Here is a 15,216-nt window from a genome sequence, read left to right on the forward strand (position 1 = left end):
AAAAATGAAAAAATCTAACACATTCGTTAAAAAAAACGTGGGGCACGTCTTCATCGAATAAACGGTTTTCGCCCCACGCTTTTCTTTAACGAATGTGTTAGATTTTTTCATTTTTTTAACGAACGTTTTTTCGAATAATCCGTCGAGTTTGATTTTTTAAATTTTTTCTTTTTAGTTGATTTTTTTATATTTTAACTTTTAGTCACTCATAACTAAATAAAAGCGTTTCTTAAAAAAATTGTTTTCATATTGTTTTATTACACATCTAATAATTATAATCTCATCAATTACAATATTATTTATTACCTTAATTAAAATGTAGTACTTACATAGCAGCAGTGTTCTTAAAGCCCAACCAATTTTTTCCATGATGGCACTGGGTGCGTCAGTAATGGGTTCGGCAGGATTAATTTGGTCGGGAGAATTCGATCTGCGAGTTGGAGGAGGAGATACGGGTTGACTTCCTCCCTTAGCATTCATTATCCCTGTACCAAAACCTATAAAAAAAAATGTATGCATGACAAAAAAGGGGTAACACTAAATAAGTAATATGCGTTACATCTCGAAGTAGCTGGTTAATTAATAACCACAAAATATGAGCTGCGATGCAAGAGGACCCACATAAAACAACTACTAAAATTCAAAGTAATTTTATAGTTCTGTTTTATTGAATACTATCCAGCTATTTTGGTTGTACAGTATAGGCCACCTACAACTTGCATGCACGTTCACCACAGTTGTTTTACATATTTATAGCGATACGCTTTAATTACTATTTTTGCTAATTTTAATTTTAATATTTTTTCTCAAAACGAAATAATATGGGTCATATAAAGTCACCGTTAATATACAAACCAGATGCTAAGATAGACATGGTTTTACGAAACGAAATGCATCCAACCATATGTTTTTGGAGTGTCGGTTTAACAAACTGAAGTCCCCATAATTTAATTACCATATCAGACCATTATGTCAACAACTCACTTTGGGACATGCATTTGTTTTTAAAACTACAGAAGTTTGTCTGTTTTTATACGTCAGATCAAAATTTATTGTCCTCTCCGGGCCATATTTTAGAAAGGCATAATATCGATATTACAGGTTGTGGCTTTTTTTAACAGTCTATTCACAGCATGCAAACAAAGCAATACTCGCTAACGACCGAACCTTTTCCGAGATCTAACTAAGCAACAAATTTTTGATACCAAAATAAATAAATGTTTTACTGTTCGTCGTTAACTTATTTTTATTATTTTTAATTAATTCCGTCAACTCACACCTACCGGAATATTGGTGACCCGGAGAACATTTAAAACGCCGCGAAAATTTAACAAATTAGTGCTAATAATATACGTTTGCCGGTTTTTAAATACAGTGAACATCTAAAATGACGGACAGTACCAGTGCCAACAACAGTGCTTCAGGATAACAGTGCTTCAGTTGATCGGATTTCAGTTAAAATCCCACCATTTTGGCCCAACGATCCTGAAATTGGGTTCCTGCAAGTGGAAAACCAATTTACACTTGCAAACATAACCAGTGACGCAACAAAATATAACTACATAGTTGCTAATCTCGAAACAGTGTACATATCAGAAGTTAGGGACATAATTGTGTCACCACCAGCAACAGAGAGGTGCGTAAAATTAAAGTCAGAGTTAATTAAGAGACTTAGTGCATCTCAACAACAAAAAATTAAAAGACTACTTGAGCATGAAGAACTGGGCGATCGACGACCTTCTCAATTTTTACGACATTTACAGTCTTTAGCAGGCACAACAGTACCAGATAATATTGTAAGATCTCTGTGGTTAGGTAGACTGCCATCGTCTACACAGGCTATCCTAGCTACTCAAGCTAAAGCTAGTTTGGACGCAGTTGCCGAGCTAGCTGACACAATCTCCGAAGCTATAGCTCCTAGCGTCCACATTTCAGAAGCTTCCAACGCGCGCGAAAGTACCATCGATAAATTGACAGCTGAATTAGCTGAAATGAAAATTCAGCTAGCTAGTTTGTCGCAGGCTCAAGCACAAACCAACACATACCGTCGTAACTGCAGCAACTAAAGAGCCAGACCTTATCCTAGAGACAGGAGCTACAGCAGGGAACGTAATAGTGACATTTGTTGGTATCACCACCGTTTTGGTGACCAGGCTCAAAAGTGCTCTCTTCCGTGTAAACACCAGGGAAACATCGCGGGCAGTCGGTAAGTGAGGCATCCGATCGAAGCCTACCTTCGGTGTTACTGGGCATACGAGCAGCGTGGAGAGAAGATTTAGGTACTTCAGCCGCCGAACTCGTGTACGGAGAACCATTGTGTTTGCCAGGTGAACTATTGTTTTCGTTACAAAGAAACACCGACGACAGTGCTCACATATACCTAAAAACGCTTCGAAACCATTTCGAAAACCTCCGTCCTACGCAACCGTCGCATCATAAATCCAAAAGCACCTTCATTTTCAAAGACATGAAAACCACCTCTCACGTTTTCATCCGCCGTGATACAATCAAAAGCAGCTTAGAAAACCCATATAACGGTCCTTTTTCTGTAGTCAAACGAAATGACAAGACTTTTGTCGTCCGTGTAAATGGAAAAGGAACAACAATTTCCATAGACAGATTGAAGCCAGCGTATGAGCTTCACGAAAGTACCCATCACGAACCAGAAAAAATGACAGTATTCAACAAAACAAAGAGCAGACCTAAGAAAAGGGCCAGATTTACTGGAAGTTATCAAGAAAGTGTAGAGTAATAGTGAATTCAGTGATTTTTCTTTCTCGTCGTACAAACAATATTTTTTTATATATATAAATATATTTTACATACATTAAACAATACATTTTACTATATATATTTTATATATAGTTTTATTTACTGTAATTTTAATTTTTCATCATATGTATATAATATGTATTATCTATCGTCTTAGTCTCTCAGAGGGGGGTATATAGCGATACGCTTTAATTACTATTTTTGCTAATTTTAATTTTAATATTTTTCCTTAAAACGAAATAATATTGGTCATATAAAGTCACCGTTAATATATAAACCAGACGCTAAGAAATACATGGTTTTACGAAGCGAAATACATCCAACCATATGTTTTTGGAGTGTCAGTTTAACAAACTGAAGTCCCCATAAATTAATTATCATATCAGACCATTATGTCAACAACTCACTTTGGTACACGCATTCGTTTTTAAAACTGCAGAAGTTTGTCTGTTTTTATATGTCAGATCAAAATAATTTATTGTCCTCTCCGGGCCATATTATAGAAAGGCATAACTTCGATATAATAGGTTGTGGCTTTTCTTAACAGTCTATTCACAGCGTGCAAACAAAGCACTACCCGCTAACGACCGACCCTTTTCCAAGATCTAACTAAGCAACACCTTTTGTTACCGAAATAAATAAATGTTTTACTATTCGTCGTTAACTTATTTTTATCATTTTTAATTAATTCCGTCAACTCACACCTACCGGAATATATTCAATCTAAAGAAACAGATGCCTGCATCCTGCATATTCAAATTTTAATTCTGTCTATTTTTTTTTTAAACTGAAGATGCATAATATGTATACAGTAAACGCCACCCTACTAGACACATAGGAACATTGAGCTATTACAGTCTGGACCCTTCACGGGTTGCAATGTTTATTTTTATGGCTAGTGACGTTTACCGGGTCAGAAAATATATACATAGAAACCGAATATTAACATAGAAAGTTGACAATTAATAGATCAGCTGTATTTCGAGCTTATACTCGTAGTTGTCACTTTATTAAAGTTGTAAAAGTTTTAAAATATTGTAATATTCTTGGTGTGTGAATAAAGTTATTTTAAAGAAGAGTAACAATACTATTAATTAATACGCTTCATTAGTGGTGACGTCACGCGTTGGGATAGGTTATGGTCCTGTATCCAAACAAACCAAGCGTTCTATTCTAATTTCCATAAGCAGATTTTTAATACATCGATTTTGTGCGTTTTTGTTGAAAATAACTCCAGTTTTCCGCTTCAAGGTATGTAAAATGATGTATATTTAAAGATACATTTTACTGAAAAAGGCAATTTGCAAACAAATCATTAAATTCCACAAAACAATCCTTGTTTACATAACTTATAACTTTAAAATGAAATTGTTTTTTGTAATAATTAATAAATAAAGTGTATTTTATCCTAATTATTTTCTAAATGTTTCCTAAATGTTTTTGTTTATCGTAAATGTAAAAGTTTGTTTAGATACAGGCATTGACACCACCCATAAGCGTGGTATAATGTAGCGTATAATGTATTTTTTGTATGGAACAACAATTATTTTGAATAGTTTATTGACAGTTGACAGAGATGAAAGTCATATCTGAGAACGGATTGGATTAGCCCATAAGCATAGCAGTTAGGCACCTACCCATGTATCTAGTAGCGTCGCGCTTACTGTATATAGTGAGGACGTTTAAGTTGGAATAAATTGATTTTCTCGAGAATGGGCGATTTTGAAGACAAATCCCGAAACAGGTCGATTTCTATTTTTACATTATGATTTTTTGGTATATATATCATACTAGTGACGTCATCCATCTGGTCCTGATGACGTAAGCGATGATTTTTTTAAATGTGTATAGGGCTCGTGTGCTAGCTCGTTTGGAAGGTAATTAAATTCTCTATTTATTAATTTAATCATTAACATAATTATTTGTACAGGGTGCCAACATTTTTTTTAATTAAATTACTTGAGACAAAAAGCGGAATGTATGTAATTTATTTATTTCAAGATACATTTTACTGCTGCCAGAAAACAGAAAAATATGTTTATTTGACAAATAAATATTGTTTTTCGCTTAAATTCAATGTTAAAACTGCCACCCACCTGCCTCTTAGCAGTTTGAACATTGAATTTAAGCGAAAAACAATAAAAATTGAAAAAATTCCTTTGTAAGAGGTATAAAATTTGTATTAAAAATCCCTTTAAGGGCTACATCACAACAAAACGTTTTCGATTTTATAAAAAAATCATCATCAGTGTTAGACAGATTGGATGCCAGCTGAGCCGCCAAAGAAATATTAGGGTAAAAACCCTTTAAATATTATATGGATGCAATAAAATGCAATAAAGGTGCATACTTAAATAAAATACCTTAGGATGGATACATAGCACTAAGGATAATGTCCTTAGGTAAGGTATTGAACTTCCCAACACGTGGGATGCAAATTGAGTTGTTTACATTATAATGACTTAATGGCAACTTGTGGAAGTCATTGTAATGTAAACAACTCAATTTGCATCCCACGTGTTGGGAAGTTCAATACCTTACCTAAGGACATTATCCTTAGTGCTATGTATCTATCCTAAGGTATTTTATTTAAGTATGCACCTTTATTGCATTTTATTGCATCCATATAATATTTAAAGGGTTTTTACCCTAATATTTATTTGGTGGCTCAGCTGGCATCCAATCTGTGTAACACTTATGATGATTTTTTTATAAAATCGAAAACGTTTTGTTGTGATGTAGCCCTTAAAGGGATTTTTAATAAAAATTTTACAACTTTTACAAAGGATTTTTTCTAATTTTTGTGATTGATGGTATACAGCCAACAACAGGAAAAAAAATTCTTCTCCTTTACTTGTGGCTTTCGAAAAGCAATGTTTATTTTTGAAACAAACATTTTTACCTGTTTCTGACAGCAGTAAAATGTATTTTAAAATAAATAAATTGGTCATATTCTTCTTTTTGTGTCAATTAATCAACAAATTTTTTTTTCGGTCACCCTTTATAAGTATTTTGGTTAATATTTATAATACTGAATACAGAATTGAATATCCTTTAAAATGAGCTAGCACACGACCCCTATTTTCATTTAAAAATATCATCGATTACGTCATCACGACCAAATGGATGACGTTACTAGTATGATATACACTGCCGAGCAAAAAAATCGGGTCAATCGATAATTTATACAGGTTTGATGTCCTAAATTTCCTAAACCTGTTGTCCGATTTTAGTGATTTTTTTAGTATGTTATAGCCTGATTATATAAGAATATTAGTGTAATAATATTGTTGCTGGACAGGTAAATGCCATTTCATACCGGGTGTAACAATCATACTGTATTTTTTCCAAAGTTCGGAACACTCTGCGGAATATTATAGCATAGATAAAATATTGAAATTAAAATTAAATTGCAGCCTTAGGCTTTCTTAACATTTTCTTTTTTGATTAATTTGCTTATGTTGGATAATGTGACGATGCAGGCTACTCACGACCTGGCCTATTTTATCTTTTAACGTAAACAAAAATTTGATGTTCGATATTTTCTGGTAAATTCGATTTTACCTGTTTTGCTATTGTGTAAATAACCCTTCGATTGTTATTCTAGAATAAATGAATTCTTCCGTAATAATATTTCTTATTCTGGAACATTGTAATAATGCATAAATAGGGGTTTTTGGAATTAGTAAGTCAGTTGTGAATTTGAATACGTGGCAGTATTTTGATGTGTATCGGGCGCGGATAAATTTGTATTTATGTAAATAAATTGTTAGTTTTTGTGTAATAAATAAATTAGATATCGTAGTTTGTAAAATAAAAAGATATAAATTCATTGTCTTTCATTTTTTTTTAGAAATAAGGTATTAAAAATAAATAAAGTCAATTAAAATTAAACTTAGTGCCTAAAAACATAAATAATAAAATAGTAAAGTCAACCGAGTAAAGACAGTTATGTAACAGTGGTGATTAGAAGTGGGGATATTTTAAATAAATAAAATTAACATAAATTTGCGTAAATACAGTTTGGAACCTTTAAAAATAAATAAATATAAATCGTAATAAAAAAAGTGTGTGACCATGTCTTCACAACATAAGCAGAAAATTACTGATCTGCTCGTTAAGGAGCTACGCAACGAGTTAGAAGAGAGAGTCATGGACACTACTGCTAAAAAGGCTGATCTAGTCGAACGTCTAAAGAACACTCTGCAAGAAGAGGGTCAAGATCCAGAAACCTATTTGTTTAAAGACAAGCATGCTGCTGTAATCTCATCAATTTCGAAACTATCGACAGACATTACATCGTTAGAGAACAAGGTTTCTGGTGAAAACTCTAAAGTTTCTGGCGAGATTGCGAAAGTTTCGACAGACATTACATTCTTAGAGAACAAAGTTCCTGGAGACATTACATCGTTAGAGAACAAAGTTTCTGGAGACATTACATCGTTAGAGAACAAAGTTTCTGGTGAAATCTCCCACGTTTCCTTGGATGTTTTAAAAGTTTCGACAGACATTACATCGTTAGAGAACAAGATTTCGAAAGTTTCGGGTGATATTTCATCCCTTGAAAGCAAGATGACTAACGAGAACTCTGCTAGCATCTCTAAAGTCACTTATGATTTTGACGACAAGATATCATCCCTTAAATCTACTATAAAAGGAAAGATCAAAGAAATGGAAAAGAAAATGGAGGAAACGGAAAAAGTAGACAAAGGGATGGAACCCATCTTAACAGACATTAAATATGATGAAACCAAATACAAATTGGAGCCACGGCCGATAGTTGAAGGCAGTGTAAGTCTAGCTCGTGTTAAGGTGCCAAATTTCGACGGAAAGTCGTCATGGAACAGCTATAAGAAACAGTTTGAAACAGTTTCAAGAGCAAAAGGATGGTCTGAAAAAGACAAAGCTGTAAATCTGGTTATTGCTTTTCTGGACCATAGTTGTAGAGGAGACGAATGATTTTGAACAACTTAGGAAGAGACTAAACATGCGTTATGGGCACGAACATTTGGAGTGTGTCTATCAGGTGCGGCTTAAAAATCGACGACAAAAGAAAGATGAAGCTCTTCAAGAATATGAGCTAGATATTGCCAGGCTAGTACGATTTGCTTATCCAACAGCTCCCGAAGACATGATGGAAATGTTGGCTGTTCAAAAATTTATCGATGATCTTCGTGATTTTGAAATGCAGAGAACACTGCGATTAGCTCGTCATAAGACGCTGGTCGATGTATTGTCATCGGCACTCGAGTTCGAATCAGCTACGCAGGCCTCTGGTGAGTACAGTGCAGTTCGAACTGTGAAAGAAGAAGAGGATGAAGACAAACTGGGCCAGCTGGTAAATATGGTGAAAGGCTTTACATCGAAGAAAACGAAAACCATGAATTGCTGCAATTGTGGCGAAAAGGGGCACGCACGGAGTTTAAGTAAGAACGCAAATCAAGAAACTCGCCAGCAGGAAATAAGAGAACGGACAGACCCTAGGGGGGCAGCCTCGACTTAGAACTTCTCTAAAGACCATCTTATACTAATAGCTTCTTTGAAATGTCGTGAAGATAGTGTATATGTAGATGGAGAAATAAATGGTAAAAGGTAGGTATACATTGTTGGCGGATACCGGAGCGACCAGGACCATTATTCGACCGTCAGTTATAAACATCCGTAAGAAACTCTTACCAACGAGGTTGCGACTGCGGAATGCTACAGGTGAAAATGCCAACATCCATGGAGAAATCCAGATACAATTGGGGATTGGAGCAGAAAAGATCGTCCATACTGTCATAGTTGCAGACATCGAAGAAGATGTTATATTAGGAATGGACGTAATAAATTAATGAATATGCATGGATCTCAATTGGATTTTAAGAACAGGATAATCAAAGTTGTCAACGAGGAAGTATTTCTTCATGAACATGATGACAGCACTGTGTTAGCAGCTATTAAAGAAGATACAGTTGTGCCTGCGAGGAGTGAAACGATCATCGTAGCACGGCTACAGGGAATTGTAGAAAAAGGAACAGCTGTTATGATGGAGCCATGGGACCACGACGAGGGGGTTGGCCGAGGAATCATAATTGGAAAGGTGTTGGTTACTTCTGCTAAAGAAATTCTCGTGAGATTGATTAATGCCAATTACTACCCGGTGACCATCAAGAAGGAGACAAAAGTAGGAACTTGTGTACCCGTGACGTCCATAATCCGTCAGACGACAACATCAGATAATTCCAACGACAAGTTCAACCAAATGGTTGCAGTTAGAGAACAGTCTCTAAACCAAGTGGAGAAAATGAAATTAGGGGAATTTCTTCTGCAATATCGTGAGATATTCGTACCGAAAGGAGAAAAGACAGGAAGTACTACCGTTTTCAAACATAAAATTGACACTGGAAAGGCTAGGCCAATTCAACAAACAGCTTGACGACTACCACAGACGAAGAGAGAGGAAGCTGAAAGGATTGTTCAATAAATGAAGCAAGACGGGGTGATAGAACTTTCTACGAGCCCAGGTGTCTCTCCGGTGGTCCTGGTCAAGAATAAAGACGGAACTACGAGTATGCGGGTATGCAGCCTCGGGAAACATCTTAGGGTAGTTGGGGGTAGTTACCCCCTACCAATAGGGGTTGCTGAATTAAACAATATGTATAACTGTTTATTTATTACCAACTATAAAGACCACAGTAAATAGTTGATGTGCTCGCGGTAAAACCATCTGCTAGAGCATCTGGATTGAGAATGTTCTTTTTTAATAATACGAATGAATTAGAATGAATCACCGTACCTTCGTGTTTATATAAACAAACTTATAACATCTAGTTTGTTTATATTGTCGACTCAGCGTGGCCATGACATACGAAAATATGAATTAGTTGACTATGCAATATCGTCGACTGGTGCTTCTAACAAAACTAGGTGACCCAGTAAAAATGTAAACAAATGTGTACGTTTTGCTTTTCGTTTCTAGTACATCTAAGAATTAAATGAATATGTGTTGATCTTAATTTTGTATGTTGATAAACCCTTACATCCATCCCCTTCGGGAAATTTTCTGACTACATGCAAGGAAGAAAATTATTGTTTAATAGCGCCACCAACTGGTTACTGTGTTTTAATCGATACAAAATTAAATATTTATTTAATTTTGTTCTTATGTTGGTATAAAATGATCAAAAATTCCTCGGGCTATTGTCTCTGCTTCTTTATTGCACACGGGTATGCTGACCGCGTATTTAGTAAGTTCACATAACATTGTTATACAGCATCTATTACCTTCCTTACTTTTAGTGAATGGACCTATCGTATCTATGTATACTATGTCCCATGGTTTGGAAGAAGTGTCCGATATCACGAATTCTTCGACATGTGTTCTTTTCGGTTTGTTAATTTGACATTTATGACATTGTTTAACGTATTTTCTTACGTCTTTTTCCAAATTTTTCCATCTAAATCTTGCTTTTAGCTTCTTTATTAGTCTATTATTTCCTACGTGTCCTCCAAACATCGGGTAGTTATGGTATTCTTCTATTAATCTGTTTTTCTTTGTCATCTTCTATTGTTTCTGGTACTTCACATATGTATATTTCTACATTCTTCAATATTTTGTTTCCTTTTTTAATAAATTCCTCAATTGTGCACACTTTAAAAATAATATCGTTTACGTATATTTTTACTTTACGTACTGCATCCTCTACCGCCAGCTTATCAAGCTGTGCCAACATTTGGTTTAAATCGAAATGATTGAATCCTGCGGCTATCCTCTTGCTGCATTTTATTTTGTTTTTGACCCTAATGCTCAGCCTTGGTGAGATTAGTTCTGCTCCAAAAGACAAAATTGGTAGTCTATGCGCCTCTAAATTATTTAGTACCTTTCTTACTGTCTGTCTGGGGGCTTCTGGCTGTAGTGCGAGTTCACTTTCTGCCTTCGTTTGCCTTGCTTCCTTCTTCTTTTCTCTTGCTTGAGCTCGTGTTATAGCTAATATATGGGTATTGTCTATGTATAGGTTCTTTAGTTGATGTAATGTTATTCTTGAAAGACTGTCTGAATAGTTATTTTTCCCTGTTATATACTCTATTTCGAAATCGTATTCCTCTAAATCTAATCTGATCCTTGTAAGTTTCGAAGTTGGTTCTTTCATTGCAAATAAATCTGTTAGTGGTTTATGATCCGTTTTGACTAAAAATGTTGGTGCTCCATATAAATAACATTTTAAATGATTAATTCCCTAATGAATCGCTAGTAATTCCTTAACGATTATAGGTTTATTACATTCTCCTTTATTGAAACTTCTTGATGCGTATGCTATTGCTAGGTCTATTCCGTTATAATCTTGACTTAAAATTGCTGAACAACTCTCGTTGGATGCGTCTGTTATTAGGATGAATTGTTTATTGAAATCTGGATATTTTAGGATCGGTGGCTTCATTAGAGATGATTTAAGCTTATTGAATGCTTTTTCACATTCTTCTGACCAAAAAAATTCTACTCCTTTTCTCGATAATCTGTGGAGTGGTCTGCATATTTCAGCAAAATTTTGAATAAAACGTCTATAATAGTTACAAAATGCTACGAATCTTTTAGTTTCTTCCGCTGTCTTAGGTGTCGGGTATTGTTCAATCGTTGCATATTTCGCTTTGTCCGGCGATACTCCTTCGTGAGAAAGATCATGTCCTAAATATGTTACTTCTCTTCTAAAAAATTTACATTTTCCTGGGTTAAGTTTCAAATTGAATTTTGGACATGTCTCAAATGTCTTTTTCAGGTTGTCTAGGTGATGTTTTTCGGATATTCCTATTAGATAGATAGATAGATAGATAGATATGTTTATTGTTTCTAGTGAAAAATCATATAACAAGAGGTTGAGTACAAATTATTACACATAAATAGTCGACGCTTAATGGAGATTTAGTTACAATTATTCATTTAATATAAATGAACGCAATCTGAGTGCATTAATAAAAAATGTACACAGTTCCTTAATCTCAGTGGGAGAATGGGTTGTATTTAAAAACAGAAAAAAGCTCTCGGTATTCTCTACAAATGATCGAATAAGGGGTGATCTAAAACACGAGTATAATGGACATTCCAACAAAATGTGGGAAAGAGTCTCTAATTTGTGTAAATTACATATTGAACAATTTTCAGTTTGGTCGATGTGATACGAAATCCCTTTATAATAAAATTTTATGTAAAGTTTAGAGCAAAGTCTGATTTGTGAATAAAGTCTTGTAATATATATGGGAGTTTTTATTTGTAAATAGCTTTGCGGTTGCCTATTGTGTGAGAAATGTTTATAGTACAAAGAATAGCGAGAACTTGTTAATGCTGATAAGTCATCTTGGAAGAGTTTTTCTTTCATTTTTAATAACAAACCGTTTCTTTGATGCCTCAGTAACCCCCATGATAAATTTTCCCAAGTTTCTATTGCATCAATTTCAGAAAAATAATTTTTTAGCTGAACTACCCAGTTATAATTCTCATTATTGTCATTATTGTTACATAGCTGACGAAGACGGTTATAACAAATTCTTGGATACCTAGAGGAGTCCATAAGTAAAATTCTCTCAAGCCAATTAAGTGATATTTTAAAAATTAAGTATTTTAAGTGAACTTGGCCAACTTCTAGCCTAACATAAGTATTGGGGGTATTTTTTGGTAGATGCAGCAGTCTCTTAAAGAAATTAGTTTGAATTTGTTCTAGAGTATTTGAGTAGCGCAGACCCCAGACAGATATACACTGAGAAAGACAGTTTAAAATAATGGAATTATATAATGTAATTCTCGTCTCCCATGAATTTACTATTGCATTAGACAAGAGGTTCATTACTGCTCCTATAGACTGCTTGGCTCTAGCAATCGTAGTAACGGCCATCTCTCGAAATAACGAGGAACTACTAAACGTTACACCCAGATAATTAAATTTATTAACGCTTTCAAGTTTTTGACCATTTAGTAGGAATCCTCGCTCCTTGGAGAAATGGCCACCCCTCGAGAAGACTAAGATTTTGCTTTTGGAAGTGTTTATAGTCAGTTTATTCTGTGAGGTGTAGGTTTCCAATATTCGTAATTTGCGGGTCATGTCAACTTCTGATTCTCCTAATATTATCAAATCGTCGGCATAGAGTAATAGAAGAGTATCAGTATTACCATCAATATTAATTCCCTTTGCCCCTGCCTCCCTAAAAAAGGCCTCCACATCTGAAAGAAAAATTGAGAAAAAAGTCGGGCTTAAGCATTCTCCTTGAAGAACACCTTCCGTTATTTTATATTGTCGTGACAATTGTGAATTTGAGCGAACCTGGAAGGTAGCCGATGCGTACAGGAATCTAATTAATCTAATAAATTTAGCGCTAATGCCACACTGAAAAAGTTTGTTCCATAACAAGATATGTTCGACTGAGTCAAATGCTCTTTGTAGGTCTATAAAAGCAGCGAAGACTTTTCTTTTCTTAAGTCGCAGTTGTAGCTGAACAGCTGAAGTGAGGGTAAATATATTATCTAGACATCCCCTGCCTTGACGAAACCCATATTGACATTCTGGAATAACGGAAGTATTGTCCAGCCATATCGTTAATCGATTAGATAATATCTGCGTGAATAGTTTAGTTAAACAGTTTACTAGAGCAATTCTTCTGTAATTCTCTGGATCTTCACGGGAACCTTTCTTGTGCAACATTGTTAATATAATATTAGAACAGGCTGAAGGCATAGTTTCGGTATCTAGAATACGATTGTACAAGCAATTTAAATATAATAGCCAATTATTTGGGAGGTGTTTCAAGAACTCAAATGTAATATTATCTAGTCCGGGGGCTTTGCCATTTTTACATTGTTTTAGAGTATTGCTAATTTGTTCAAGAGATATAGGGGCGTCCAAAATAGGACAACGAACGTAAAAAAAAAGAGCATTATCGACAATTTTCTCTTGCGAAATATTATTTAAAAAGAATTCCCACGTGTGAATATCTAGATTAGTTTTAACTGTATTTCCCTTAAAATACTGGATCGTTTTCCAAAAGTTTTTTTGATCGCGAACGTTACTTAAAGCCTGCGTAAAATTGTTTGTATAAGATTTTTTCTTGTTATCAATCATTGTCTTATACTGCTTTTTACTAACCAAATAAGCATTTTTATAATTTGGTAGAAAGTTGTTGATTTTTGCTATTTTCAAATTTTGCTGAACAAACTTTTTTGAGTTGTAACATTCCTGATCAAACCAAGGTTTATTATTTTTTCTGGAGTTTTTTGGAATATTAAATAATTTTTTCGATAAGCCAAGAAGCAAAGAGGTGTTAGTAATTGTTTCAACAAGCTTTTGGTATGAGTTTTCCAAGTCTGGCTCAAGCATACAGTTTAGTGAGTTTTTTAAAGTATGATAAAATGCTAATGCGTAGTTTTCATTCCAAGATGGAATTAATGTGTATTCTGGATTGTTGGACTGCTGTGTACATTTTTTATTTATAGCTGACGGTAAATTTAATATCAGCCTTAAAGGGAAGTGACTTCCAGAGGAGGCAAAATATTCCAAAACCTGGAGACTTTCTACTAAAGAAATTTGAATATTTTGCATCCATAGCAAGTCGACAATACTATTACCTGCAGAAGCACAGTAAGTAAATTGACCCGGTATGTCACCTTTAGTTCTCCCATTCAAGAGAGTGAATGAATTTTCGTCCATAAAGTTGAGAAGAATTTCACCTTTGCGATTAAAAATACCGTCACTACTTATTCTATTAGCGAAAATATTACTGTAAGAAATTAGTTCTAGTGGTACTTCACCAGAAGACCCCATTCGGCAATTAAAGTCTCCACCTATCAAAACAGGAGTGTTTGGATACGCATTGTTTACTTCTTGCAAAGAAAAATTGAAAAGTTCTAAAATGCTATCAATGTCTAAGTTAGGCGTAAAGTAATATTCCTATTACTACTATATCGTCCATGTAAAGAAATGCTTTGTCTGGTGTTAATCCTGAAAATGCTATTGACATCATCATTGAAAAGCTATTTGGGCTTACATTTAATCCAAAAGGTAATCTGGTAAATTAAAATGCTCCATTTTCTGTGCTAAACGATGTGTATTTCCTAGATGATTTTTCTAATGGTATTTGGTGAAAACCTGACATTAAGTCTATAACTGAAAACCATTTTGCTCTTCCTAGTTGATCTAATATCGAGTCTATTCTTGGTAAAGGCAATTTGTCTGTGACTATTTTCTTGTTCAGTTGTCTAAAATCTATGCATAATCTCCATGCTTTATTTCCATCTATCGCTTTTTTCGGTACCAGCACTACCGGGCTGTTGTATTCTGATGTGGACGGTTCTATTATTCCTTGGTCTCTCAGCTTTTGTACTTGACGGTTTAATTCCTCTGTTTGTGCATGAGGTGTGCTATAATTTTTAATATATATCGGAGTTTGGTCTTTAACTCTCAGTTTCTGTTCGTATAAGTT

General features: G+C 34.6%; 1 protein-coding gene across 1 annotated transcript; it reads left to right on the forward strand.

The window, feature by feature from the left end:
• The first annotated feature begins 605 nt into the window (after window positions 1-605).
• Window positions 606-2,066, forward strand: LOC126883690 (uncharacterized). The gene is made up of 2 exons (XM_050649351.1): window positions 606-645; window positions 1,456-2,066. The coding sequence occupies exons 1-2, from the start codon at window positions 606-608 to the stop codon at window positions 2,064-2,066; spliced, it is 651 nt and encodes a 216-aa protein (XP_050505308.1).
• Window positions 2,067-15,216: the final 13,150 nt, after the last annotated feature.

Source organism: Diabrotica virgifera, chromosome 4, assembly GCF_917563875.1.
Source record: "Diabrotica virgifera virgifera chromosome 4, PGI_DIABVI_V3a".
NCBI classification, from domain to species: domain Eukaryota; kingdom Metazoa; phylum Arthropoda; class Insecta; order Coleoptera; family Chrysomelidae; genus Diabrotica; species Diabrotica virgifera.